Source organism: Saimiri boliviensis, chromosome 2 (genome assembly GCF_048565385.1).
Source record: "Saimiri boliviensis isolate mSaiBol1 chromosome 2, mSaiBol1.pri, whole genome shotgun sequence".
Classification (NCBI taxonomy): domain Eukaryota; kingdom Metazoa; phylum Chordata; class Mammalia; order Primates; family Cebidae; genus Saimiri; species Saimiri boliviensis.
In genome coordinates, this window is record NC_133450.1 from 190,603,956 (window position 1) to 190,630,231 (window position 26,276).

Genomic DNA, 26,276 nt, shown 5'->3' on the forward strand with positions numbered 1-26,276 from the left:
GCGAATGTTGTCTCAGGGCAGTTTCCACCTTCATGACTGACCTGCTCTGCCTGCTATGCCTAGTTTTCTGCCTGTTCTTGCCTCTCTTCCTGCAGTGGTCGGTACCTGTTGCTGAGCCTGCCTCTTGGCTCTGTCCCCACTGCTTTCCCCTGTCCGTGCCCCCAGCCTCCCCCTGCTTCTTTCCTTGGGGTGGAAACACAACATTCAAGGTTGTTTATGATGTCTCCAAAGTCAGAGCAAAGCTCTACTCCTCTGCTGTGAGAGAGGACTCCTCTTTTGGCTGGCCAAAGGCACATTTTGCTTTTGTGCATTTCCTGGTCTTGTACAGTGAGCTGAGCTTGCTGGATAAGGGGCCTCCTTGCATTGCAGCACAGCAGGCTGAAAAGAGGACAGTGTTCAGAATCACAGATGGGTCCAGCCCACGTCCACACCATGGTGACCCAGATAAGGCACAGGCAAGGAGTGAGCACAGACTTTCTCCACTGCCCAGATGTGGAAGCCTCCGAAGTGGCTCAGCCCAGACCCTGGAGCTTACTGCGTCCATAAAATGAAGATGATATAGATGTTCCTCCACTTATGATAGGGTCCCTTCCCAATATACTCATCATCAGTAGAAAATACTGTCAGTCAGAAATGCATTTAACACCTCCATAAACCCATGATGAAGTTGAAAAATCATGTCAAGCCATTGTAAGTTGAGGACTGCCTATAATACCTGTCAGGACTTGTTGGGAGGATAATTAAAAAGAGTTCAGCTGTGGTAGCTGTCTTCTGAGATCAGGGAGGGCTCCTAAGTTATATGTGTTTTATCCACTTGAGGGAGTCAAGGATTTCAGTGTCCGGGGTACATTTCACTGCTTCACTTTCCTATGCTTCTACTCATTATTACAACTTGCATTTGCTACCTGCTCTACCTGCTCTACCTGCATTTTTCTCATTTATTTTCACAAAATCCCTATGCTATAAATAGCATTAACCCCATGTTAGGGCTGTGGATCTGTAGGTTGAGGAAATGCTTGCCAATGCCCCCCCAGCTAGGAAGTACGGCTAAGCCTCAGGCTCCACTGAAAAGCATTACTGGAATTTCTAGCCTCTGAGCTTGGCAGGGTTCTCAGTCACTGCCCCATCATACTGCCACCTCCCCAGAGGGCTTTGGGAAATGCGAGGAGGCATTTGGAGCTGGGGAGGATGGGGAAAGTTACTCTCATCTAAGCAGGGGCAAGGATGCTAAAGGGCAAAACAGTGCCATGCAATGAAGGATCATCCCCACGCCCATGCCAAGGGTGTCCAGGTGAGAACCCACGGGAGGACTGCTGAAGAATATTCTAGCTCTGGCCTTATTTTCCCACTGGGTCTCGGTTCTCCTAACGACCTTATGTGGCTCGTATCTGATGGCACACGTACTCTGTTTTTGGAAGAAATTTATAAAAAAGGGTAAACACTTAGAGCTCACTGAGTGCCTAGCTCCTTTCACCTTCTTTAGCAAACCATCTAGAGTGACCTTGGAGCTGGGCTGAAGCTCCTGCAGTCAGAGTCTGTGGTGAAGCCTTCAAGGAAGAACCTTGTCCGTGGCTGCTCAGCTCCAGGCAGTTTCTTCGAGTGCCCACTGACCCCTCAGTCCCCCTCAGGCCCTGCACCCACCCCACTCACAGCCCACAAGCGACACATACCCACTCCAGCCTCCCACTGCCCCTCTCTAACTGAGCCTTGCCCTGACCTGAGAGAGACCCTGCCCTGTCTAGAGCCCTGTCCACCTGTGACCACAGATCATGAACTATGCCCTGCTGGGCAACCGGAAGGCCATCACCCAGCTGTTTGTCAACCTGATGGAGTCCACCCTGCAACAGGAGCTGGACAGCCGCCACCGCTGGCAAGGCCTGGTGGACACCTGGAAGGCTCTCAAGAAGGAGGCTCTGCTGCAGAATTTCAGGTCAGTGCTGCCCACACCACACACAGCTCCTTCTCCAGCCCGTCAGGGGCTGGCAGAGGCTGGGGTGGCATTCTCCCTCCCTTTTCGCATTACCTAAAAATGCTGCTGTTTCTCTGTGTCCTTTTTAAAGTTAGAAATACATAAAGGTATAAAGAATAAATTTAAAATCACCACTAATCTCTTCTCACAGTGAGAAACATAGCAAATATTTTGGTATATTTTCTCCCAGGCTCTTCTGGATCCATACACTATATGCAGTTATATATTTTATTCATGAACCTTGTTGCATGACCATTCTCTGATCTCCCGACAAATAGCTGGAAAGCATTCATCTAATTATCTGTATAATTTCCACTGTTTATTATCACTCATAACCCTGTGGACACTGGGCCCGAACGAATGGACATCTTTCAGGTAAACACTTCCCACCCTTGGGGAGAGTGTTTCCTCACTCCCATAGGAGGGAGGGTGAAGACAGGTCCTTTCTCCGTGCCTCCTCCGCCAAGTGGCACTTTTGCTCTGGAGGAAGGAAAAATGCATCAGGGCCTAGCTCCACCTTGCCTTTCCATGTGACTTTGACCAAGCCCTTGAATATTCGAAGTCTATATCTCTTCCTACGCAGAGCAGGCATCCTAATGGACCTGTGATAGAACTTCAGTCATCTAGCGAGATACTGCGTGGAAAGCGCGTGTCTGGGCTTAGAACTGGGACGCTGTTATAAATGCCAAACATCGTCAACAGTGATGGCAACAGCTGCCGTTTACTAGGCATTTCCCATGAGCCAAACACAGTGCTAGGGGCCTTGCTTCCATCATTTTACTGAGTGCTTGCAAGTGCCAATGAGAAAAACATGATCATGCATTCCATTTTACAGAAGAAGAAATGGAGGCTCAGAGTAGGAGAAGGACTTGACCAAAGTAGCACAGCAGGCAGGCGGCAGTCAAGACCCCACCACGTCTGAACCTGCTGGTCTCATGCTGTCTGTGCCAGAGCTCCACTGACCTGACGATCCCTCTGTTCTTTCCTCCACTTCTCCCTTCTCTGTTTCTCCCACTCTCCCTGTCTCTCTCCTTTCTTTAGGGTCCTGGAGGAGAAGCAGAGGCTGGGGAGGAAGGGGCTGGGGTGGTGTTAGGGAAGGGGTGCTGGGGCTCTTCCCGGCTCTCACACCTGCCCTGCTCCTCCTCTCCCTTTTATGGTGCCAATGTGTCTGGCTACCCAGTGAATTCATGGCCAGTGAGAGTATCCGTACTCCCCCGGCTGTGAAGAAGGAGCTAGAGGTCATGCTGAAGACCCAGAACATCCTGCAGCAAAGGCGGCTGAAGCACCTCTGCACCATCTGGTATGGGTCGGAGGGGTCACCCAGGAGGGGTGCTTTTGGGGGGTCCAGTGTCGGAGGCAGGTGTGGCCTGCACGCTGTCCCTAAGCCATCCTTCAGACTAGGCAGGCCAACTCCCAGCTCTCTGGTCCTGGGCTGGCCACCTGGGCCCACATTCTGGAGCATTCCAGCCCCACTCACAAGAAAGGGCATGACCCATTTGCTGCAGAAAGAAGCTTCTTGTAACTGGTAAACAGCTTGAAAGAAGCAATGAACAGGGGTGAGGGAGGAGGAGGCACAGAGCAAAGCACGCAGGGCCTGTGGCCGGGTGAAGGGGTTTGGAGGGCATTGGGGAGCAGAGTAGCTCCAAGAGCTTTGCAGTTTGGAGGTGCGGGTCAGAGGCATCTGACACTGGAGGCTGAGGGCACCTGTCAGAGGCTGTGGACGCTCTCCTCAGATGTGGGTCCACCCAGCTCTGATTTCATAAGAAAGCTGTTAAGTGGGGTACCCACTGATTGTTCTAGATCCTGGAATCCACTGTCCAGGGAGTTTGTAGCCTCCATCCTCAGCAGCAGGATGGAGCTTGCATGGTACTGCATAGTGGAGGTACTGTGTGCTGGGGAAATGCTCCCTGGAACCTTGGGACACAGATTCTTCTCATCTCCCCTCCCTGAGGTCCTAAGTTCTCCCAGGATATAAATAACTATTAAGGCTCCACATTGAGCTAGAGGGGCTGCCTCTAGGCAGGAACCTCCTGTTTCCATGGGAAGTAATGCTTTCTTTCTTTCTTTTCTTTCTTTTTTTTTTTTTTTTTTTTGAGACAGGGTCTTGCTCTGTCACCTAGGCTGGAGTGCAGTGGTGTGCTCTTGGCTCACTGTAACCTCTGCCTTCCGGGCTCAAGTGATCCTCCCATCTCAGCCTCTGGAGTAGCTGGGACTATAGGCATGAGCCACCTTGCCTAGCTAATTTTTGTATTTTTAGTAGACATGAGGTTTCTTCGTGTTGGCCAGGGTGGCCTTGAACCCCTGAGCTCGAGCAATTCATCCACTTTGGTCTCCCAAAGTGCTGAGATTACCTGCATGTGCTACCATGCCCGGCCAGTTTTTCTCCTTGCGTTTGACATTTTGGACATCTGGATTGAGCTGTAAAATTAACAAGGTGGATACATATCTCAGGACAGTAAAAGTCCTTGTGTTGTTTTCTGTAATTCAACTTATTTCCAACGGTGAGCCCCTGTTCTTTAAGTTGGACAGAACTTGTTCTTCTAGGGATCCTATCCCTTGAGGTCAAGTTCTAGAATCTCTTGCACTGCCAAGGCTGCTTTTGGGATGTCTGGTTCTCAGTGATAGTTCACCCTAATGCCGCTGGGCTCCTGCTACCTCCAGACAAGTGGACATAGGAACCTCCTCAAAGAGGCTGCTCTGAGTCCCTGAGTCTTCATGCCTACGTAGTGTCTCCCTCCAGGGCCCTGGGTCTTGCAGGTGCTTCCATAGTGCCACCAGGAAGCAGAATCCAGGCTGCCACTGCCAGGCACCTGCCTGTCCTGCTCGGTTTGTGTTTCTCCCCAGCCCCTTTGTATAGAGTCGGGGAAATACCTGGTCCCCAGGGCTCTCAGCCTGGTGCCACAAACACCTTCTCACCAATACACTAGGCTCTCCCAAGAAATTAGGCTCTTGAAAATGAAAGCCAGGAAAATTGCCCTGCCACATCCCTCTCTCACAGGATGTCAGTGTGGGCTGGCTGGTCCCCTGTCTGAATGGAAGAGAGAGACGGGATCAAACACAAGGAGAAAAAAATGTATCCATAGAAATTTCTGGCCATAGCTTCGAGACATTGTGCAATGGCAGTGTCTGTAGGGAGAGTGGGGAGGCCATTGGACCTGACCTGGAGGAAGAGGGGGCAACTCTGCGAATCAGAGGGAGAGGGAGTGTTGGCAGGACCACACAGCTCCTTTGCAGTAGAAATATGTAGAGAGATGAGTTCAGAACCCAATTCTAGCACCCAGAAGTATGTACTATGAACACAAGGCTGGAGCCCACAGGACTAAAGGTAAAGTTGCAAAGCCTTGGTCACAGATTCAGTGAACATCAGTAGAGAAGGCTGGGTCTTGAGGCCTTGATAGCACCCAGAACACCCACTGTGTAGATGGTCCTCTCTTTCTCCCTGACCTTTCAGGCAGTGGGGAAACCTTCTAATCAAGCCTGACGAGCTGTCCCAAGAGGACTGTCTCATTGGGCAATTTGGGGATCCCACATCCCATCCTGGCCCACAGTTTCAGGCCCTTCTTCTGGAACCCCCAAAGTTCTAGAAACTTGGTGGGGATCCTTGCTACTCAAATGCAGGGTCTGCTAGGAGCATGTGGCAGTGATGGCCGGGGGGAAAAGTCTAGCTAAGATTCCCCAAGGCCTTGACAGGGAGATATCCTAAGACCTGGGAGAATTCCCGTGAGTTTTCTTGGCCTCAGTAAGTATATGTGCATATGATAGTAAAATATTTTTTTCAAAAAATAAAATTTGTATTTTGGAGTTATATTCAATTTCCAGAAAAGTTACGAAGATGGCACACAGAATTCCTAACCCTAACTCTTCACCCAGTTTCCCTTAATGTCACCATCCTGTGTACCACTGGACATTCATTAAAAGCGACAAATTCATTTTGATACTTTTCTATTAGCTAAACCCCAGATTTCATCTGCATTTCACCTGTTTTTCCACTCGTGTCCTTCTTCTGTTCCGGGAGACCACGTTGCATTTAGTGTAATGCTTAGAGTTGGAATTATGCTCTGCATACTCTTGTACTTACCGTTTGCTCATTACTGTCCAGTTATGAGTAGGGTTACCTGAATCACTGTTTGCCCAAGACCATACTGGGTTATACATCTTGTTCTGGCATAATCATTCATAGTGACTTCTTTCACTGTCAAAAATGTCCTAGTTTAGACAATAAATCATATGATCCCTCTAGCAATGCACCTCTTCCGCACCATTCAACAGCACCCCAAATTTAGTGTCTTTAAACAACAATCATGTCTAGTCTCTCATAATTCTATAAGTCAGCTGGGTGGTTCCTCCAATGTGGGCTGGCTTGGCAAGGGCTGGAAAGTCTAGGACAGCCTCACTCATGTGTCTGGAGTCTCTGTTGGGTCAGTTGGGTCCTCTCTCCATATTACTGTCTTAGTTTCCAGGAGGCCAACCTGAAATCCTACATACAGTGGGTGGCAGAAGGTCACTGAAGTAGGAGAGGGCAAACCCATGCACAGCCCTTCCCAATCCTCTGCTAGCTTGTGTTTGCTAATGTCCCGTTGGCTAAGACCAGTTACATAGCCATGCCCAGATTCCAGGGATGGAGAAATAGATTCCACCTCCCCGGTGGGAGGGAGCTGACCATTTTTCAGTCTACCACACTATTTTTTTTTTAAATTAGGTGTCTAATTGTATAAAGAAAATGTGGTGTATATATACACCATGAAATATAGTACAGCCATGAAAAAATGAGATCATGTCCTTTGCAGGGTCATGGTTGGAGCTGGAAGCCATTATCCTCAGCAAACTAAAGCAGGAGCAGAGAACCAAACACCGCATGTCCTCACTTATAAATGGGAGCTGAATGATGAGAACGCATGGACACAGGGAAGGGAACAACACACACTGGGGCCTGTTGGGGGTGAGATAGGGGGAAGGAGAGCATTAGGAAAAGCTAATGCATGCTGGGCTTAATATCTGGGTGACTGGTTAATAGGTGCAGCAAATCACCATAGCACGTGTTTGCCTGTGTAACAAACTGCATATCCTGCACAAGCACCCTGCAACTTAAGATAAAAATAAAAATTTAGAAAAGAACTTGGTGTCCTTTTTTAAACTTTTATTTTAGATTCAGGGGTACACGTGCAGGTTTGTTCTACAGGTAAATCACATGTTGTGGGGTTTTGGTGTACAGATTATTCTGTCACCCAGGTAATAAGCATAATCCAAAGTAGGTAGTGTCTCCACCTTCTCCCTCCTTCCACTCTCCACCCTCAAGTAGGTGCTGGTGCTTGTATTCTTCTTTATGCCCGTATGTATTCGAAGGTTAGCTCCCACTTACAAGTGAGAACCTGCAGTATCTGGTTTTCTGTTCCTGTGTTAGTTAATGTAGGATAGTGGCCTCTAGCTCCATCCATGTTGCTGCAAAGCCATGATCTCATTCTTTTTGATGACACCATCTCTAATGACTTCAGAAGAGATTTCGCTGTACCTTACTTAGACAGTTTTCTATTGTTGATGTGAAGGTTTTTAAATCATCATGTGAGTTTATGAATGGAGTGTTAAGTGAACATCTTAATATATGAAGTTTCTGTGCATTTTATAATGCCATCTCAGATTAATTCCCAGAAATAGGCTTCCTGCCGGGCACGGTGGCTCACGCCTGTAATCCCAGCACTTTGGGAGGCCGAGGCAGGTGGATCACAAGGTCAAGAGATCGAGACCATCCTGGCCAACATGGTGAAACCCCGTCTCTACTAAAAATACAAAAAATTAGCTGGGCATGGTGGCGCGTGCCTGTAATCCCAGCTACTCAGGAGGCTGAGGCAGGAGAATTGCCTGAACCCAGGAGGCGGAGGTTGCAGTGAGCCAAGATCGCGCCATTGCACTCCAGCCTGGGTAACAAGAGCGAGACTCCGTCTCAAAAAAAAAAAAAAAAAGAAGTAGGCTTCCTTGGTCAAGGGATATGAGCAATTTGTTTTTCCCACTGGAAAAATTCTAAGTAACAAACTGATTACTTAGAAGTTGTTAATTAAAAGACCTTTTAGCCAGGTCGTGTTTTGGCACCAGGAAATCTCCAGCAGTTCCCTTTGTTCTTCAGTATTTCAATCTGTGATTTTCTGGAGCTCTGTTCCTTGAAGATGCTATCCATTTTGGTGAGTAAATGTTTTGTTCCTGTGCGGCTGACTTGCCACATCTTCCTTCCCCAGTGACCTCCTGCCCCCCAATTACAACAGAACTCAGCTGACTGAGTGGCATTCTTCCCTCAATGCCCTGAACAAGGAACTAGGTGAGTGACGTTTGCAGGACTCGCCTGCATCTCTCCAGAACTCTGTTCAAGCAGATGCTTTGTCGAAGCTCAGCCAAGTGGGTGGAGCAGCAATCACGACGGGGATGTGGAGGGAAAAGAGCTCTGAGGGCTCAAAAGGCCCCTCCTCCCTTCCCAGAGCCTCCTCTCCTCACTGCCCAGCCTGCAGCTACACAAGGCACACCCTCTGACCCCTGACCCAAGCATGGAGACAGAGAGATGGCTCTGATGCCCTCTTTGAGGAAGGCTTAGGGATATATCCTGAGAGTGTGAGGTGGAGCACATGGTCTTGACACCCAACTCTGCTCCTCCCAGAGGAGTGTGTGACCTTGGGAAAATCAGGGCCTTTCGTGGCCTCAGCGTCCTCCTCTGTAAAACAGTGATGGCAAGAGGAGTAGTAGTCCCTGCTTGTGGGGTGGGTGTCCAGTGGCAGTCCAGTGCCTTGCTTACACAGAGTCCTCAATCCCAAATGGTGATATTTCAAAATGCTCTATAATGAGGGCAGTCAGGCTGCAGCCCGGGCTGGCTGCTGGTTTGGTCAGTAAGTGTTGTTAGACTCCAGCTGCCTCATCTGCTGACACATTGTCTCTGGCTGCTTTTGTCCTAAATGGCAGAGGTGAATGCAAATGGCCCCTGACTTACGATGGGTCAACTTAGGACTTTGCGACTTTACAGAAGTGTGAAAGTGATACACATTCAGCAAAAACTGTACTTCAGATTTTGAATTTTGCTCTTTTCCTGGCCTATGGTGCCTGGACCCGTGGTGCAATACTCCCTGGCAATGCTGGGCAATGGTGACAAGCTGCAGCTCCCAGTCAGCCCTGCGGTCATGAGGGTAAACAGGTGGACTCTGCTGCCCGATGATTTCACCAAACTGTAGACGAATGTACGTTTTCTAAGCACATTTAAGGTAGACTAGGCTAAGCTATGATGTTCAGTAGGTTAGGCATGTTAAAGGTATTTTCAACTGAAGATATTTTCAACTTACGGTGGGTTTATTGGGACATAACCCCATTGTAAATCAGGGAACATCTGCAGCTACAACAGAGACTGTATGGCCACAAAGCAAAAACAATTTACTCTCTAGCCTTGCATAGAAAAGGTTTGCCACGACTTGCTCTAGAAGATATGTAATAAGTTTTTCATCTCCTTAGAGGATCACAGCAACCTAGTGAGGTCGGTGGTATCATTGTCCTCTTGTAGCAAGAGAAGGGTTTAGTGGCACAGAGAGGTAAAGTATCCTGCCCAAGGTCACACAGCCAATGAAGTGTCACAGCTGGACTTAGCTTGGGTACTTCAGCTAGTAGTACCCGCCACTGTTTCTAGGGCCCTCAGGTTTATAATACTAAGGGTGTTTCTGCATGAGCCCTGAGACCCCAAATAATAGCAATGGCTGCCATTCATTTAGTGCCCCCTACGGACAGGCGTTGTGCTGGGCCTTGGCATTCAGTAGCTGGCTCTGCCTTTGGGCACTTCCAGTCCAGAGCAGAAGTCAGAGCAAGCAGGGAATGGACAGGTCCCCAGCCCTGGGAGCCATCCCCAGGGACACAGCTGGTTGAGAACTGCAAGGGAGGTAAGAGTCAGCCAAGCCAAGAGGGAGGAGGCATTTCAAGCAAGGATACAGTGTAGGGGGCCCCCAAGCCAAGACAAAGTGGAGGCCTTTGGAAACAGGGAAGGGAGGCTAGAAGATGCAAAGCAGCTGGACTCTGCTGGCGACACGGGCTGCATGGGAAAGTCTGGGCTTTATCCTGAGGGCAGTGGTAACCCAGTGGAAGGTTCTGTGCTGAAGGTGATGATGTCAGAGGGCGCAAATGGCCCAGAGAGGTGCAGGGGGACCGCTGAGAACCCCTCACAGTGGCCTCACAGGAGGATGTGGACACCATGGCCTAGGAACTAGCCCTGGGGACAGGAGGAAGCAGATTGACAGCTTCTTCTCATCAGTTCTGGCATCTGTCAACCCTCCCAGGTATCCTAAATCTACAGCCAGCTACCATCACCCTGCCCTCTTCCCCAGCCCTGGACAAAGAACAGCCACCACAAAATCTCTGTGTGGTCTTTCAGTTTCTAGAAATTGCCAGCAGCACTAACCCAGAGTTGCTTATCTTAAACATCAGAGTCACACTGAGTTTGTCATAAGCTGGGAAACTGAAGGGAGGAGAAATAGAGAAAATAAATAAATAAGAAAGCTTTTGGGCATTCTGCTAGTGCATTCACTTTTTCAGGGATGAACCACAGATGGGATCAGTCGATGTTCATTGATCTCCACTCTCATTACTGGTTTACAACTTGGTGCAGTTGCCCAAAAGGAATTTCACCAGCCCCGAAACTGAGTCAAGAGTCAGGGCCAGAATGGATTCAGAACAGATAAAGACAAGCTCTTCATTTGAGATCCTTATCTTGGGGTGTCAGGAACTTTGTAAGGGGATGCCAGCCCCTGGTCTGAATCGGGATCACTGATCTTCACCTAAATAAGTGTTGCTGTGGAGGCACTTTGCTCCTTTGCAAAGGGGACACTCTTGTTTCTCATCCCTTCTTCCTTCTGGACTGATATGCTTTGTTTTCTGCTCTTGGAGACACCTACCACCTGGACTGCATGATGCGGATCCGCCTGCTGTATGAGAAGACGTGGCAGGAGTGCCTGATGCATCTGCAGAATTGTAAGGTGGGCACCCTTCCTGCAGGCCTGAGAAGAGGAGCGCCTGGGCAGGACCTGCACTGCCCTCCCCGGCCCCATCCCCAATGCCTTTCCCTCCCCAGCTCTGTCCCTACCTCACTCCCAGACACCCTTTAGCCTCCATCCAGGCTTTTCTTCCTCATGGGCTCTGGGCATTCTGAAGCTGTTCCTTCTGCCCAGATCCCCTCCCAGCTAGCCCTGCCATCTCTCCTGTTTTAGCCCATCGCCTCCCCCAGGAAGCCCATGTCAGATGGTGTGTGCACTCTCAGATCACCGCAGACTTCACCCTTGACTCTGTGTCATACACAGCGTTGTTTATGAATGGAGGTCGCGTCCTGGAGTTATTGTGATGCGCCCCCTTCGTAGATAGGCGTGGCCCCACTTTCCTCTTCACCTTGCCCACTGTGTCACAGAGGGAGACGGTGAACTTTCTCCCAAACCCCAGCATGGCTGTGACCAATTCTCTGGGGTAGAGGAACTATTGAGTCAGAATATCCCCTTCTGCTTTCTTGGTAAGACTGTAAGCAACCCCCACTCCTCTCCACAAAGCTTAATCTGTTGTGAAGCATGTTTGAGCTGAGGGCCCCACTTGGGGAGCCCCCAGGGAGCTCCTGCATGCCTCTCCAGCCAGCTTGCGCCCAGCCCCCCAGACCCTAAGGGGAACAGAATTGATGGGGTGCAGGGCCCTTCACCTGGAGCCCAGGCCTGATTTGAGCAATGCTGAGGCCCATAGGATGTGGTTGATGCCTGTGGGGACCAAGCACTAATCCAGGCTCTGCTTTGTCCCACACACCCCAGAAACAGCTGCTGGACTGGGAAGCCTTCACTGAGGAGGAGGCAGAGACCCTGGTGAACCAGTTCTTATTCCAGATGGTGGGAGCGTTCCAGGGCAAGGTGGAGGAGGACCTGGAGCTCTTGGACGTGCGTGCTGGGGACTGTTCTGCTGGGGAGCTGAGGTGGGGTTGGGGGTTCCTGGGGGTCTTGGGTTGTAAGGAGAGTCCAGGAGCTCCAAATGGCATGTTCCTAGTGTGTCCACTCGCCCTTGTCAGCCCCTCTCAGAGCAGCCCCCTTATGCTGGCCACTCCAGGCTCACCAAGCCGACTCCTCCCAGCCACCCACTGACAGGGGTGCTGCGCAGAACTCCAGGCCATGAACGCTCCCAGCCATTGTTGACCCTGGGCACTGAAGGGTTGGCAGAGGCACAATAAGCCCCCAGCCCAAATGTGTGTTGTCTTGAGCCGGGGTTGGCTCGTGTTTTCTGTGAAGGGCCAGATTGTGACGATTTTAGGGTCTGTGGGCCATCAGGTCTCTGACTCACTTTGTCAGCTCTGCAAGCGCCATGCAAAAGCAGCCCTAGGCAATGCAGAAACAAATGGCATGGCTGTTTTAAATACTGTTCCAATAGCTTTGTTGATGAACACTGAAATGTGAATTTTATATAATATTTATCTCATTAAATATCTTCTTTTGATTATTTTCCAGCCATTTTAAAACTGGAATATCTGCGTGTAGCTCTCAGGACCCAACAAAAACAGGTGGAGGGCCAAATTTAGTGTACAGGTGGCAGCTTGCCTACCCCTGACCCAGATGAGGGCATAGGACATGTACTTTTTTTTTTTTTTTTAATGAGACAGTTTTGCCCTTGTTGCCCAGGCTGGAGTACAACGGTGTGATCTTGGTTCACCATAACCTCCACCGTTCAGGTTCAAGTGATTCTCCTGCCTCAGTCTCCCAAGTAGCTGGAATTACAGGCATGCACCACCATGCCCAGCTAATTTTGTATTTTTAGTAGAGATGGGGTTTCTCCATGTTGGTCAGGCTGGTCTCAAACTCCCGACCTCAGGTGATCCACCTGCCTCAGCCTTCCAAAGTGCTGAGATTATAGGTGTGAGCCACCATGCCTGGCCAACACATATATTTTTTTCAAAGGTGAGTGGTGTGTGAGGATTTCAAAGCAGGTGTGGTGTTTGGCCCCCGTGCCATGAGTGAGGGAACTCCAGAGAAGGAAAGAGACCCAGGCCAGCATTGCTGTGGCCTCCTGAGTGCCCAGCCTGGTTTTTAAGAATGGACCTTCTTTCTTCTATGCCCAGATTCCATCTTCCTGTCAGAGACTTTTGTGGGGCATAGGACATGTCTAGAGATGGGACTTATCGATCAGCAAGACCAAGGGCATTTGGCCTTGGGCAGACCTGAAATGCTACCCCAGGGAGGGAGGACCAGGAGCCCAGGTGTGGCCTGGATGTTGGCCTTGAGGGATGGTGTCTGGGCAATGCTGTTTAGTTGTTAGAGATGGGGGTCCCACAGGTGGGCCCTCTTCCTGGCCCTGGGACCATCAACCCTCAAGGTTCCTTCTCTGGGCTCTGCCACTGTAGAAATCCTTCGAGACCCTGGCAGATCAGACGGAGTGGCAGAGTTCGAACCTCTTCAAGTACTTCCAGGAGGTGGTGCAACTGTGGGAGGCACACCAGAGTGAGCTGTTGGTGCAGGAGCTGGAGCTGGAGAAGAGGATGGAGCAGCACCGGCAGAAGCACAGCCTGGAGAGCCAGGTATGCCCCCACCTGGGGCTCCATGTTTCACACCACAAACACCAGTGAACTCAAACAGATCCTTGACCCAAATGGAAAACCTTAAGCTATGAAATTTGTGCAGATGTGGACACTGAGGCTCACGTTGGTCGTAGGATCAGATGGAGATAGCGGAAATCTCCCGGAACCAAAGGTGTCTGTAAGAGCGTGCATGGGAGGCTGACAGATGGTTCAAATAAGGAGACGATTAAAGGATGGGATTACGAATCACACACTTTATTGCCATTCAAAGAGAATTTTTTTTTTTGTAGCTTCACAATGCTTAAAAAGGGGGAGAAGAGCGTGAGCAAACCGCAAAGGGAATAGGTCCACAGGGCGTAGCAAGGTACTTCAAGCCTGTTGTGAGTTGCAAAGCTATTAAAGTCCAGTTGCTCAATTAGGATGGAAGCAGGCTTCCATGGGAAGTAAAGTCTAATAAAAGCTTCAGCTATGGTTTCTTTCCACATGTGGTTTCTCAGGAGAAACTGGCTTGCAAGCCAACACAGTAGACATCGGTGATGGCACATAGGTCCCTGGAAGCCAGAGGGTAGTGCCGGTGCTGGTGGCTTGGCTTCATAGCCTCAAACCTGTCACAGCCTGAGCTCTCTCTCATTCAAAGGAGCCACTCACAGAGTGAAACCTGCCTCAGCCTAAGCTCTCTAAGTGTCAAACTCTTGAGTTTTTTGAGGTCCAGTAGTTAAGGTCAGTAACTCACATATCGGGGGCTGATAAGGGTGATATAACATTTCCAAGTTAAGGAGGAATAGCTCCAAGTTCTCATATATGGGGTCTGATAAGACATCACATTCTGAAAGAAGAGGGGGAAGACACTCCAAGTTCTTAGAGTCAAACGTGTCATTCATATAGCAAACTGTGCACGTGTTGGGAATCATTTCAAAACTCCATAACTGGGGCCATCTCCTGCCTGCACAGGAGGTCAGCTGGCCCCTGCCCTGCCTGCTCTCACACTGTCCAGGAGGTGAGGGGGGACAAACTCAGCAACTGATTTCAAGCACGACTGGTGAGAAGGAGAGTGAGGAGCAGGTGTAGTGCAGGCCTGACTAGGCAGGTGGGAGGGCCATGTCCCCAGGGAGTCCCATCTGACCTGGTTCCCTGGGGGTATTATGTGGGCAGGGAAGAACCTTGCAGGCAGAGAAGTGTCTGAAGGCTTATAGTGGAGAGAGAGGGTGGTGGCAGGTTAGGTGCCCTGTTTGTTGAAAGGAAGTCCTGGATCTGCCGGGCACCTGGGCCTCAGTTCCAGCGGCAGGGTCCATGCAGGTCACTCATACTCCATGATCACTGGAGGTCACATCTGCTCTTGTTTTGGGGGTGGCTGCAGGCCCAGGAAGCCCACCTTGACAGGCTCTTGGACCAACTGAGGCAGCAGAGCCACCAAGAAACACTGGCGTTTCACCTGGAAAAGGTCAAAGATTATCTGAAGAACATGAAATACAGGTAGGCCAAACAGGCCCTAAAAGGCAGGAGGGGATGGTCAGGGATTCATCTTCAAAGTCAAGGGCAGCCTGCACAAGAGTCCTTAAAACGAAAATTGTGCCTCTCACTTTAGAAAGCATTGTGGCCCTCTGCAGCTCTGCTCTCAGCCAACAAAGAAGCTTCTAGGGAGAATGTTGAAAAGTTTGTGGAGGGAGGTTTCAAAGAAATGTGGCTCAAGTTCAAGAACATGTGGCCTCCTTTTCAAAATTTAAAGATGTGGGTGGATCATCTGAGAACAGGAGTTCAAGACCAGCCTGGCCAACATGGTGAAACCCCATCTCTACTAAAAATACAAATATTAGCCAGGCATGGTAGTGGGCACCTATAATCCCAGCTACTTGGGAGGCTGAGGCAGGAGAATCACTTTAACCCTGGAGACAGAGGTTGCAGTGAGCTGAGATCATGCCACTGCACTTCAGGCTAGGGGACAGAGCAAGACTATGTCTCAAAAAAAAAAAAAAATTAAACATGTACATTATTTTTCAAAGCAGGAAAAATGAATTAACCACTGCAAACATACACATATATAGTGTTTTTAAAATAAAGGTTGGATTGGCCAGGCACGGTGGCTCACGCCTATAATCCCAGCACTTTGGGAGGCCAAGGCAGGCAGATCACAAAGTCAGGAGTTCGACACCAGCCTGGCCAAAATAGTGAAACCCCATCTCTACTAAAAATACAAAAAATTAGCCAGCTGTGGTGGTGGGTGCCTGTAATCCTAGCTGCTTGGGAGGCTGAGGCAGGAGAATTGCTTGAACCCAGGAGGCAGAGGTTGCAGTGAGCGAAGATCGCCCCATTGCATTCCAGCCCAGCAGCAATGTGAGACTCTGTCTCAAAAAAAAAAAAAAGGTTGGATTATACTATGAAAATTGTTCCATAACTGCAGATTTATTTCTATTTTTAAATACCACATAGCATTATGAAGTAAATATAGATAATTCATAATGGTTTAGCAATCCCCCAATTGATTAGCTGTTTCTATTTGTTCTAACTCCTCAGTATGACAGACAATTCTCAGTGAACTTTCTTTGATCTTTGTGACTTTGTACAACTGATTCCATAAGGACTATTCACAGAAATGGAATTACACTGTCAATTGATTGCGGTACTTAGATTCAGAAGGCAATTCTGATTACTTTAGGCAAGCAAGTAACCCCATGAGCCTTGGTCTCCTTATCTGAGAAACAGAAGTCTGGATCTTGGGGGATGTGGGGGTTTGATGGGATAATGTAGATAATGTAAAGTTCAAGGACAGCGTAAAGACCAAGGGCAGGGTTAGAACCCTGGACAGCGAAAGGAAGCTCACGTTACAAGCAGAAAACCCTCTGAGTGTGTTTTCGAAACTTTCTACAAAAAGTATGTATTTCTTGTATGATCAGAAAAATAGCAAAACAAACCAAGGACTGCTGCAATAAAAGCAGCCACACAGCAGCTCTACACAGAGCTAAGTGCCAGACTTCAGCCCATCTCTTTGGGGTCAGGGGTGTGCTTCCTGGCTGGGGTCCCCTGTCTCACCTACCTACCTCCCAGGTATGAATCTTTTCACACCCTCGTGACAAAGGAAGTGATGGAGTACCCAGGCATCGTACTGAAAGAACTCAACTCCTACAGCTCCACCCTCAGCCAATACTTCTTTGTGCGTGAAATCTTTGAACAGGTATGGAGAGGGAAATGATACACCCAGCTACTCATGAAGAAGCTAAGAGAGAGGCTGACTTCTTGTTATGATCTGCCTAGACTCTGAAAGACATTCCTAACCCTGCAGAGTTCAAATCAATGTAAGGAGAAAGAAGCTGAAAGTGTCTCTAAAGAGACCACCTCTTTGTCAGTTTAAAAGAGACTGAAGGGTTCAGAATTCAGGGCTCAAGCCTGAATGGACTTATAATGAAAAGGTTAATTTATAGGGCTCTTGGAATTCCATTTATCATACTTACCACTGCTGCATAATTCTCCTAAAATATAGCTTTGACCCACCTACACTCCTGAAAAATCGCTCATCAACTTTGCAGCCCCCGCCAAATCCAACTTACAGTCCCTAGATAAACACTAGATAGATAGTCCCACACTCTCTGCTTCCCCTCTTGACTCTTCCCCATCCAGGAGACTCATCCCTCTTCCTGCATGTGCCCCCTGCCTGCTGCCCTTCCTCATCCTGCTCCCTTTGCTGGGGCCCCTCTGTCTCTACATATCCCAAACCCATCCATACCTCCAGTTCACTACCAAGGGAAAGGCTCCCACTCATTCAGCCTGACCCCTCATCTCACCTTGCTCAGCCCCTGCCACCTCTCTGGGCTCTGAATATTTTGTGCTTGGTTGCTGTCAAATACAGGAGTCTAGAGCACCTAAGTATTATGTAGTGCTTAAAGGGCATGTATGCCTTATTAATTTTTATTCAACTTTGATTGCTGTTAGCACAAGGTCTTACACATAATTCAGACATGATAAATGTTCTCTGGGTAAATGCATGGATACCTGGGATTCCCTGGTTTGAATCCCCCAGAGTTTGGCTCTTTTCCCACACACTAGCCAGAGTCCTGCCTGGCCAAAATGGAAATGCTTGTGGTTGGCACCGAACGTGGCCAAAGGTTTCCCACATATACAGGACAACTGGCTCCTTCCCCAAGGATCTCTCCTCCCAGAAGAGAATCCTGTTTAGATTGCTAATGGATGCTCCCTGTGCCACCTAGGTTGAAGGGGAAGCTCAAGCTATAGGATGGTGAGCTCATTGCCTGCCCTTTGAGGTGATTCGGGTCATCTGGGTTAAAGGTAAAATAGGTACTATTAAAAAATATTCATTTCATGGAGGATAACACTAAGCCCCATAGGGTTTAAAGGACTTGCCCAAGATCACTTAGCTTATAAGGATCTGGGAATCAAATCCAGACCTGCACACTCTATAGCTTGCACTGTTATCCATAACACAGTATATCCAAAACTTCAGCCAGAGCCTGTGAAACAGGTTGACAGGGTTTACAAGGGGGCTCACAGGATCATGTAAATCATGCCCATTCTGTCTGTTTCATCTAGCACAGAATGCAGCAGATTTCTGCCCCTTCATTTGCATCCCTCAGTTTATATTTTTCTTGCCCTTTGCTCCAGATCACTGCCAAAATATATGTCATAATGAGCTTTTATTCCGTGACTACCTATTGTGTGGTATAAGGGTTTACTGGCCTTCTTGGAATTAAGAAAAACTGGTTCCCTAGATTGGGAACACCCCAATTACCACAGTGAACTGAGTTTGTCAAAGCCTGCATCAGGTATTAAAGGGGAGGGATGGGTCCTTCTACTTAAAAGAGATGCACTTAGAAGTGGCACTCTGAAGAAATGTCCTTTAGTGACTTGTGGTTTTTCCTTGTAGAACTTGGTTGGAGAAGTCATTTTCAAATTCAGGAAACCAGGTAACACTTTTTCAATTCAAGTCTGATTCTCCCAGACTTCACTCTTATGCGTTTGTGGGTTGGGAGGCCCAATCCAGGCAGCATCAGTAACTTGTCTGTCCTTGTGCTTTGATGTTGATCGTCAACAGACGCACATGAAAAATGCTTCCAGAAGCGAATGAGAAAACTGAGGAAGAGGCAAGAATCTAAAGAGGACATGAGCAGAGGTGAGGAAAGCATAAGTAGTGGGACAAGTGCTGCCAGGTCAGTAGAAGAGACGGAAGAAGAAAACACTCAAGAAATGGAGTCCTTCATAACTGAAGAGGAGCTGGGCCAGCAGAAAAACTCTCCTCTGCATGCTGAGATGGATGAGTCCAAAGAAGGCTCTATTCAGGGAGTGGAAGAAATGCAGGTTGAAAGAGAGAGTTCCTTAAACCCATCCCTGAACCAGGAGAATGTGAAGGGTCAAGGAGAAAAGGAGGAGTTGGACCATGAGAAGGAGGAAGAGGAGGAGGAGGAGAAGCTGGAGGAAGAGAAGGAGGAGAAGGAGGCACAGGAAGAGCAAGAGAGTTTGTCTGTGGGTGAGGTAGGCCAGCAACGGATTCATTCTTGGGCATTGAGAAAGTTTGCTATGGTCGTTCTGTGTGTATCCCTAGTGTAAGCGGGGGTCCTCAGTGGCCCAGTATCCATAGAGGTATAGAAAGAGAATTACAAAAATATTCATACTTAAAAAAATTTTTATCTTAGGTTCAGGGGTACATGTGCAGGTTTTTTATTGTTCAGGGGTACATGTGCAGGTAAATTGCTTGTCATGGGGGTTTGATATCCAGATAATTTTGTCAGCAGGGTAATAAGCACAGTACCCGATAGGTTTTGTTGCTGCCAAGGACATAGTCTCATTCTTTTTATGGTTGCATAGTATCCCATGGTTTATATGTACCACATTTTATTTATCCAGTCTACTGTCAATGGGCATTTAGGTTGACGCCATGTCTTTGCTATTGTGAATAGTACTGCAATGAATATATGGGCATGCATGTGTCTTTATGGTAGAATGTTTTACATTCCTTTGGGTATATACCCAATAATGGGACTGTGGGGTCAAAAGGTAGTTAGTTCCATTTTAAGTTCTTTGAGAAATTGCCACACTAGAATACACTCCCATTAGCAGTAAATAAGCATACCCTTTTCTCTCCAATCTTGCCAGCATCTGCTGTTTTTTGACTTTTAAATCATATTCATTCTGGCTGTTATGAGATGGCATCTCATTGTGGTTTTGATTTGTATTTCTCTAATGATAAGTGATGTTGAGCCTCTTTTCATATACTGGTTGGCCACATGTATGTCTACTTTTGAAAAGTGTCTGTGTCCTTTGCCCACTTTTGAATGGGGTTGTTTTTTGCTTGTTAATTTAAATTTCTTAGAGATTCTGGATATTACACCTTTGTCAGAAGCATAGTTTGCAATTATTTTCTTTCACTCTGTAGGTTCTCTGTTTGTTGATAGTTTTTGTTTGTTTTGCTATACAGAAGCTCTTTAGTTTAATTAGGTCCATTTGCCAATTTTTGGTTTTGTTACAATTGCTTTTGGTGTCTTCATCATGAAATCTTTGCCAAGTCCCCAGAATGGCTTTTTTATTTTATCTTCCAGGTTTTTCTTTTATAGTTTTAGGCTTTACATTTAAATCTGTAATCTATCTCTAGTTGATTTTTGTATGTGGCATAACATAGGGGTCCAGTTTCAATCTTCTGCTGTGGCTACCCAGTTATCCCAGCACCATTTATTGAATGAGTAGGTCCTTTCCTCATTCCTTGTTTTTGTCAGCTTTGTTGAAGATCAGATAGTTTAGATGTGAGGCATTTTATTCCGTTGGTTTGTGTGTCTGTTCTTGTACCTGTAACGTGCTATTTTGATTACTGTAGACCTGTCAGGTAACATGATACCTCCAGCTGTGCGCTTTTTACTTAGGATTGCCTTCACTATTCAGGCTCTTTTTTTGTTGCATATAAATTTTAAAATAGGTTTTCTGATCCTGTAAGAAGGTCATTGGTAGTTTGATAGGAATAACATTGAATCTGTAAATTGCTTTGAGCAATATGGCCATTTTAAAGATACTGATTCTTCCTATCCATGAACATGGGATGTTTATGCTTTTCTATTTGTTTGGTCATCTCTGATTTTTTTGAGCAGTGGTTTGTAATTCTCATTGTAGAGACTTTTCACCTTCCTGGTTAGCTGTATTACTAGATATTTTATTCTTTTTGTGGTGATTGTGAGTGGGATTGCATTCCTGTTTTGGCTCTCGGCTTAGATGTTATTGGTATGTAGGAATGCTACTGATTTTTGTACGTTGCTTTTGTACTCTGAAACTTTGCTGATGTTGTGTATCAGATCAAAGAGCTTTTGGTCAGAGACTATGGGGTTTTCTAGATATAGAATCATGTCATCTGCAAACAGGATAGTTTGACTTCCTCTCTTCCTATTTCTTTCTCCTGCCTGATTGCTCTAGCCAGGGCTTCTAATACTAGTTGAATAGGAATGGTGCAAGGTGGCATCCTTGTCTTGTGCTGGTTTTCAAGAGGAATGCTTCCAGCTTTTGCCCAATCAGTATGATGTTTGTTATAGGTGGCTCTTACTATTTTGAAGTACTTTCCTTCAGTGCCTAGTTTGTTGAGGGTTTTTAACTTGAAGGGGTGTTGAATTTTATCAAAAGCTTCTTCTGCATCTATTGAGATAATCATATGGTTTTTATTTTTAGTTCTGTCTATGTGATAAATCATATTATTTGACTTGTATATGTCGAACTAACCTTGCATCCCAGGAATAAAGCCTACTAGATCATGGTGAATTAGCTTTTTGTTGTACTGTTGGATTCAGTTTGCTAGTATTTTGTTGAGAATTTTTTGCATTAATGTTAATTGAGGATATCGGCCTGAAGTTTTCTTTGTTTGTTGTGTTTCTGCCAGGTTTTGGCATCAGGATGATTCTGGGTCCATAAAATGAGTTGGGGAGGAGCCTGTACTCTTCAGTTTTTTTGTAATAGTTTCACCAGAAATGGTGCCAGCTATTTGTACATGTGGTAGAATTTGTCTGTGAGTTCATTTGTTCCTGAGTTTGGGGTTTTGTTTTTTTGTTTTGTTTTGGTTTTGGTTGGTAGGCTATTTATTATTTATTCAATTTTGGAGCTCATTATAAATCTGTTCAGGGATTCAGTTTCTTCCTGTTTCAGTCTTGGAAGGGTGTATGTGTTCAAGAATTTATCCATTTCTTCTATAGTTTCTAGTTTGTGTGCAAAAAGGTGTTCATAGTATTCTGATGGATGTTGGAAGTTTTTAAATATTTCTGTGGGGTCAGTGATAATGTATTAATACTTTGTTTTTGCCAAGAGTGATCTAATTATTTATTCAAAGCAATGCTTTTTATTTTTAAAACATTTTTGATTTTGTTGTTGTTGTTGTTATTGAGATGGAGTCTCACTCTGTCAGTCAGGCTGGAGTGCAATGGTGTGATCTCGGCTCCTACCACCTCCCAGGTTCAAGCTATTCTCCTGCCTCAGCCTCCCAAGTAGCTGGGAGGACAGGTGCCTGCCACCACACCAAGCTAATTTTTGTATTTTTAGTAGAGACAGAGTTTCACCTGTTGAACTCATGATCTCAAATTATCCACTGCCTTAGCCTCCCAAAGTGCTGGGATTACTGGTGTAAGCCACTGCACCCAGCCACAGCAGTGCTTTCTAAAATTCACTTTCCTCTCCTCATGTCCCTGCAACCTACTCTAAAGTTACTCTTTATGACTTTGTATGGCTTTCCTTAACCCTCCCTGGTTCTCTCTCCTTCTGAATTCATCTTTATTGAATAGATCAACTTAGACTCTCTTGCTTCACCTCGGCCTATTTATTTCTTCTCTCTTTCTGTTTTCAAAAGCTCCATTCCAAGCTGGCAGACAGAGCTCTCCTTTGAGTGCAAGGAAGTGACTCTCATAAAATAAATCTTGTCCTCAAAACACATTCAAAATCACAGAACAGTAACTTGAATTTTATAATCTTAGAATCACAGAAGAATAATTTCCTATATTTCAAGTCAACTTTAGTCTTGTTGCCTACTTAGGACGAAGACAAGGAAGAGAGTCTGGTGGAGATATACTATGAGGACATGGAGTCCTTCACAACCTCCAGTGGAAACACTTATTTTGTCTTCATACCCCTGGAAGAAGAAGAGCATTGCAGGAAGTCTCATTCCATCTTCTCAGCCATGTTCATCGATGACACTTCCAGTGCCAAGTTCATAGAACAAGTGACAATTCCATCGAGACTAATTTTAGAAATTAAGAAACAGTGAGTAGAAAACTATGTTATTCTTATCCTGTTGTTCCGAGTTTTGTTAGCAAGGTGAAATATTGTGAAAAAAAAGTCCCAGTTGGATAAAGAAAAAATTGTAGGTAACTGAAGGAAGGTAGGGGTGAGAAACACAATAAAAAATAGCAAAATCCAGGAATTATTTGCAGTCACAGATGTCTTCTGTAAGAGTGATCCCCTGCACCCACCTCAGGAGGCTCTCTGCTGGCTTGGGCCTTGAACATGAGATACAGTATTTTCCCTGCCAGATACTTCTGGGTTCTAGTTCCTGTAACATCTGTAATCTTAAGGTTTCTTTTCTTTTTCTAGTTTTCTTTTTCTATGTAGATATACACCATACATATAAATATATCACATATGGCATTTTGTACTTAATATGTGCAAAATGTAAGAATGGCACTGTTCACTCACAGAGTGTGTTCATGTCCATCACTAGATACTACCAAAGAGTTTCATTGCAGAAAATACAAGAACAATGAAGAATAGAGAAATGACCCATAATCCTACCACGGATAATTTACTTCCCCTAACTCCCAAGTTTCTGGGCCTTTGTGTTTGAGTTTGGATCAAATGTGGACATCTGTGTTTGCCTTTTGGATGACATTCTCATTGTCCTCCTGCCTCTACAGTGTCATAGGAGGGGAGGACTCATCAGCTAGAGATCTCCTGGTTCATTTACCTCCCATATGTATACATGGGCAGGAGGGCAGAGATAAGGAGTGAAAGGAGTGCAGTCAGGCCTCTGGGCTTTCTCTCCTACACCTCAGCAGCATCTCACCTTGGAAATGTTCCTTGACTCAAATGTCATCCCTCTCCTTTCTCTAACACATGGAGAGGCCGTCATCTGCCCTCTCCATAGCAGACAGGACAAAGGTCAGCAAGGACTACCACAGGAGCTATTATTTACTGAATGTATTTAAGTCCCCTTAATAACTGTGAGAGAAGTACCATAACTAACTGCATTTACAGATGAGGAAACTGAGGCTCAGAGAGTTAGTCATTTGGCCTAGATCTCCAAAAAAAGCAGTTTGATCCAAGATATGAATCCAAGATATGATCCAAGATATGAATCCAGACAGACCCTGTAACTCCAGAATCTTGCACCAGCCACTATGCCATCTGGCCTTATGACTAACCAGAAAACAATTTATCTTTCCAACTAATTAGGTTTGCATGCTGAGGAATAATTTGCATTCATAAAAGTATGAAAGTCATAAGTGTATAGCACAATGAATTGCCCAAATAGGACACAGTTGATACCCTAAGCCCACAAGAAATAGAACCATTGCCAACCCTCCAGGAACCCACTTAGTGTACCCATCCCAAGTCACCACTATCTCTTCCCCAAAGAAAACAATTATTATAACTTCTGAGTTCATTTTGCTTATTTTTGAGTTTTACCTATGTTAAGTCATACAGAACTCACTCTTTTATTATGTTTATGAGATATATATATATTCTTGACCGTGGCTAGAGATCAGTTTTTATTTCTGTATGGTATCCCATTATAAAAAATATAACCTATTTTATTAATTCACTTTACTGATACACATTTGGTCTTTCCAATTTGGCGATATACCAATAATGTTCCTCCGAACATTCTTGTATAAGACTTCTGGTGATTATACAAATACATTTCTGTTACATATGCAACTAAGACTGGAACTGTTGACTTATAGAATGTGTGTCCGTATCCATCTTTAGGTGATACGGCCAAAAGATACTACCAAGGAGTGTTCAAAAGTGGTTTTGTTTACAACAGCATATGAGAACTTCAGTTGTTCCACAACCTCAGTGGTATTGTCAGTGGTTTTTATTTTAGCTGTTCTAGTGTAATTATAGTGGTGTTTCATTGTGGTTTTAATATGTATTCTCCTGATGAGTAATGCAATTGTATACCTTTTAAAATACTCATTGGGCCATTTGGTTATCTTTTTGTGAAATACCTAGCAAAATCTTTTGCCTATTATTTTTCTGGTCAATTGTCTGTCCTTTTTCTTATTAATTTACGGGAATTAATTATATATTCTATAGCCGGGCGTGGTGGTGCATGCCTATAATCCCAGCTATTTGGGAGGCTAAGGAAGGAGAATTGCCTGAACCCAGGAGGCAGAGGTTACAGTGAACCAAGATAGTGCTGCTGCACTCCAGACTGGGAGACAGAGTGAGACTCCATCTCAAACAAACAAACAAAAATTGAATTATATATCCTGTATGAGGCTTTGTCAGGTAAATAAATGGTGAATGTTCATCTCTCTGTGCTTGCCTTTTTTACTCTCTTTCAAGGTATATCTTTTGATGAACATAAGTTCTTATTTCTATTAAGGTCCAATTCGTCAATGTTTCTATTAGGTTTAATTTACTTTGTGACTTATCTAAGAAATTTTTGCCTGCCCCCAAGGACATGGAGATGTTCTCCAATGTTATATATTTAAAACGTTATTGTTTTCAACTTCCATATTAACATCTACAGTCTACCTGGTATTGATTTTTGTTTATCATGTGAAATAGGGGTCAAGTTCCATTTCTTTCCAGTATAGATAACCAGTTGATCCTGGGTCACTTAATGAGGAGACTCTCCTCTCCCCAACTTCTCTGCCACATGTCTTTTCCAGTTCTCTATGTGTCTCTCCAGTGACCTCATGCTGCTTGATCACTACGGCTTTACACTAAGTCTTAATATCTGATAGTGTTAAGTCCTCCAGCTTTAGTCTCCTCCCTCCATTATTCTTGGCCCTTTGTATTTCTACATACATTTTAAAATTAGTTCAAGTTTCCATAAGACGTCTTCTGCTATGTTGTTTCTTGTTATTGCATTGAATCTATAGATCAGTTTTTGGAAACTGACATCCTTAACAATACATGGCCAAAAAAGCACCGTAAATTTTTAAAAAGAAGAAACAATAATTTATTTCTTCCAAATAATTTCTGCTGAGAAACAATATTTGCAACTTACATCAAAGTCAATGAGCCTCATGTCCCCAATATATGAAAAGCTCCTAGAAACTGATTTGTAAAAAAAAAAAAAAAAAAAAAAAAAAATCAGCTCTTCACAACAGAGAAATGGGCAAGACATTCAGGGACGGTACACAGAAAGAGAAATTAAATACTCTTGGTTTTTGTTGTTGTTTTGTTTTGCTTTGTTTTTTTTTTTGTTTTGAGGCAGGATCTCACTATGTTTCCCAGGCTGGAGTTCAGTGGTGTGACTCACTGCAGCCTTGACCTCCTGAGTAGATGGGACCTTAGGCACATGGCATCATGCCCAGCTAATTTTTTTAAGTATTTTATAGAGATGGGTTCTCACCACGTTGTCCAGGCTGGTCTCGACGTCCTAGGTTCAAGCAATCCTCCTGCTTCAGTCTCCCAAAGTGCTGGGATTATAGGCATGAGCCACAGCGCCCAGACTAAATAATCTTAAACACTTGAAGATATGTTCAGTCTCAATCATAATATGACAAAATTGTCAAATTTGGAAGTCTGACAATACACTCTGAGACTGTGGAGAAACAGGAACTA

The 26,276-nt window shown here is 45.7% G+C and overlaps 1 protein-coding gene across 4 annotated transcripts in view; it reads left to right on the top strand.

Annotated features, from left to right (window-relative positions):
- Positions 1 to 26,276, top strand: part of CCDC180 (coiled-coil domain containing 180) — a 72,618-nt gene that overhangs the window by 15,288 nt on the left and 31,054 nt on the right. For all 4 annotated transcript variants that reach the window (XM_074395068.1, XM_074395069.1, XM_074395070.1 and 1 more), the window contains 11 exons: positions 1,767 to 1,930; positions 3,150 to 3,269; positions 8,197 to 8,276; positions 10,868 to 10,956; positions 11,767 to 11,889; positions 13,341 to 13,514; positions 14,872 to 14,987; positions 16,557 to 16,683; positions 18,388 to 18,427; positions 18,556 to 18,992; positions 22,513 to 22,739. In XM_074395068.1, the coding sequence (XP_074251169.1) occupies positions 1,767 to 1,930; positions 3,150 to 3,269; positions 8,197 to 8,276; positions 10,868 to 10,956; positions 11,767 to 11,889; positions 13,341 to 13,514; positions 14,872 to 14,987; positions 16,557 to 16,683; positions 18,388 to 18,427; positions 18,556 to 18,992; positions 22,513 to 22,739 (1,697 nt within the window). The remainder of the gene's footprint in view (positions 1 to 1,766; positions 1,931 to 3,149; positions 3,270 to 8,196; positions 8,277 to 10,867; positions 10,957 to 11,766; positions 11,890 to 13,340; positions 13,515 to 14,871; positions 14,988 to 16,556; positions 16,684 to 18,387; positions 18,428 to 18,555; positions 18,993 to 22,512; positions 22,740 to 26,276) is intronic.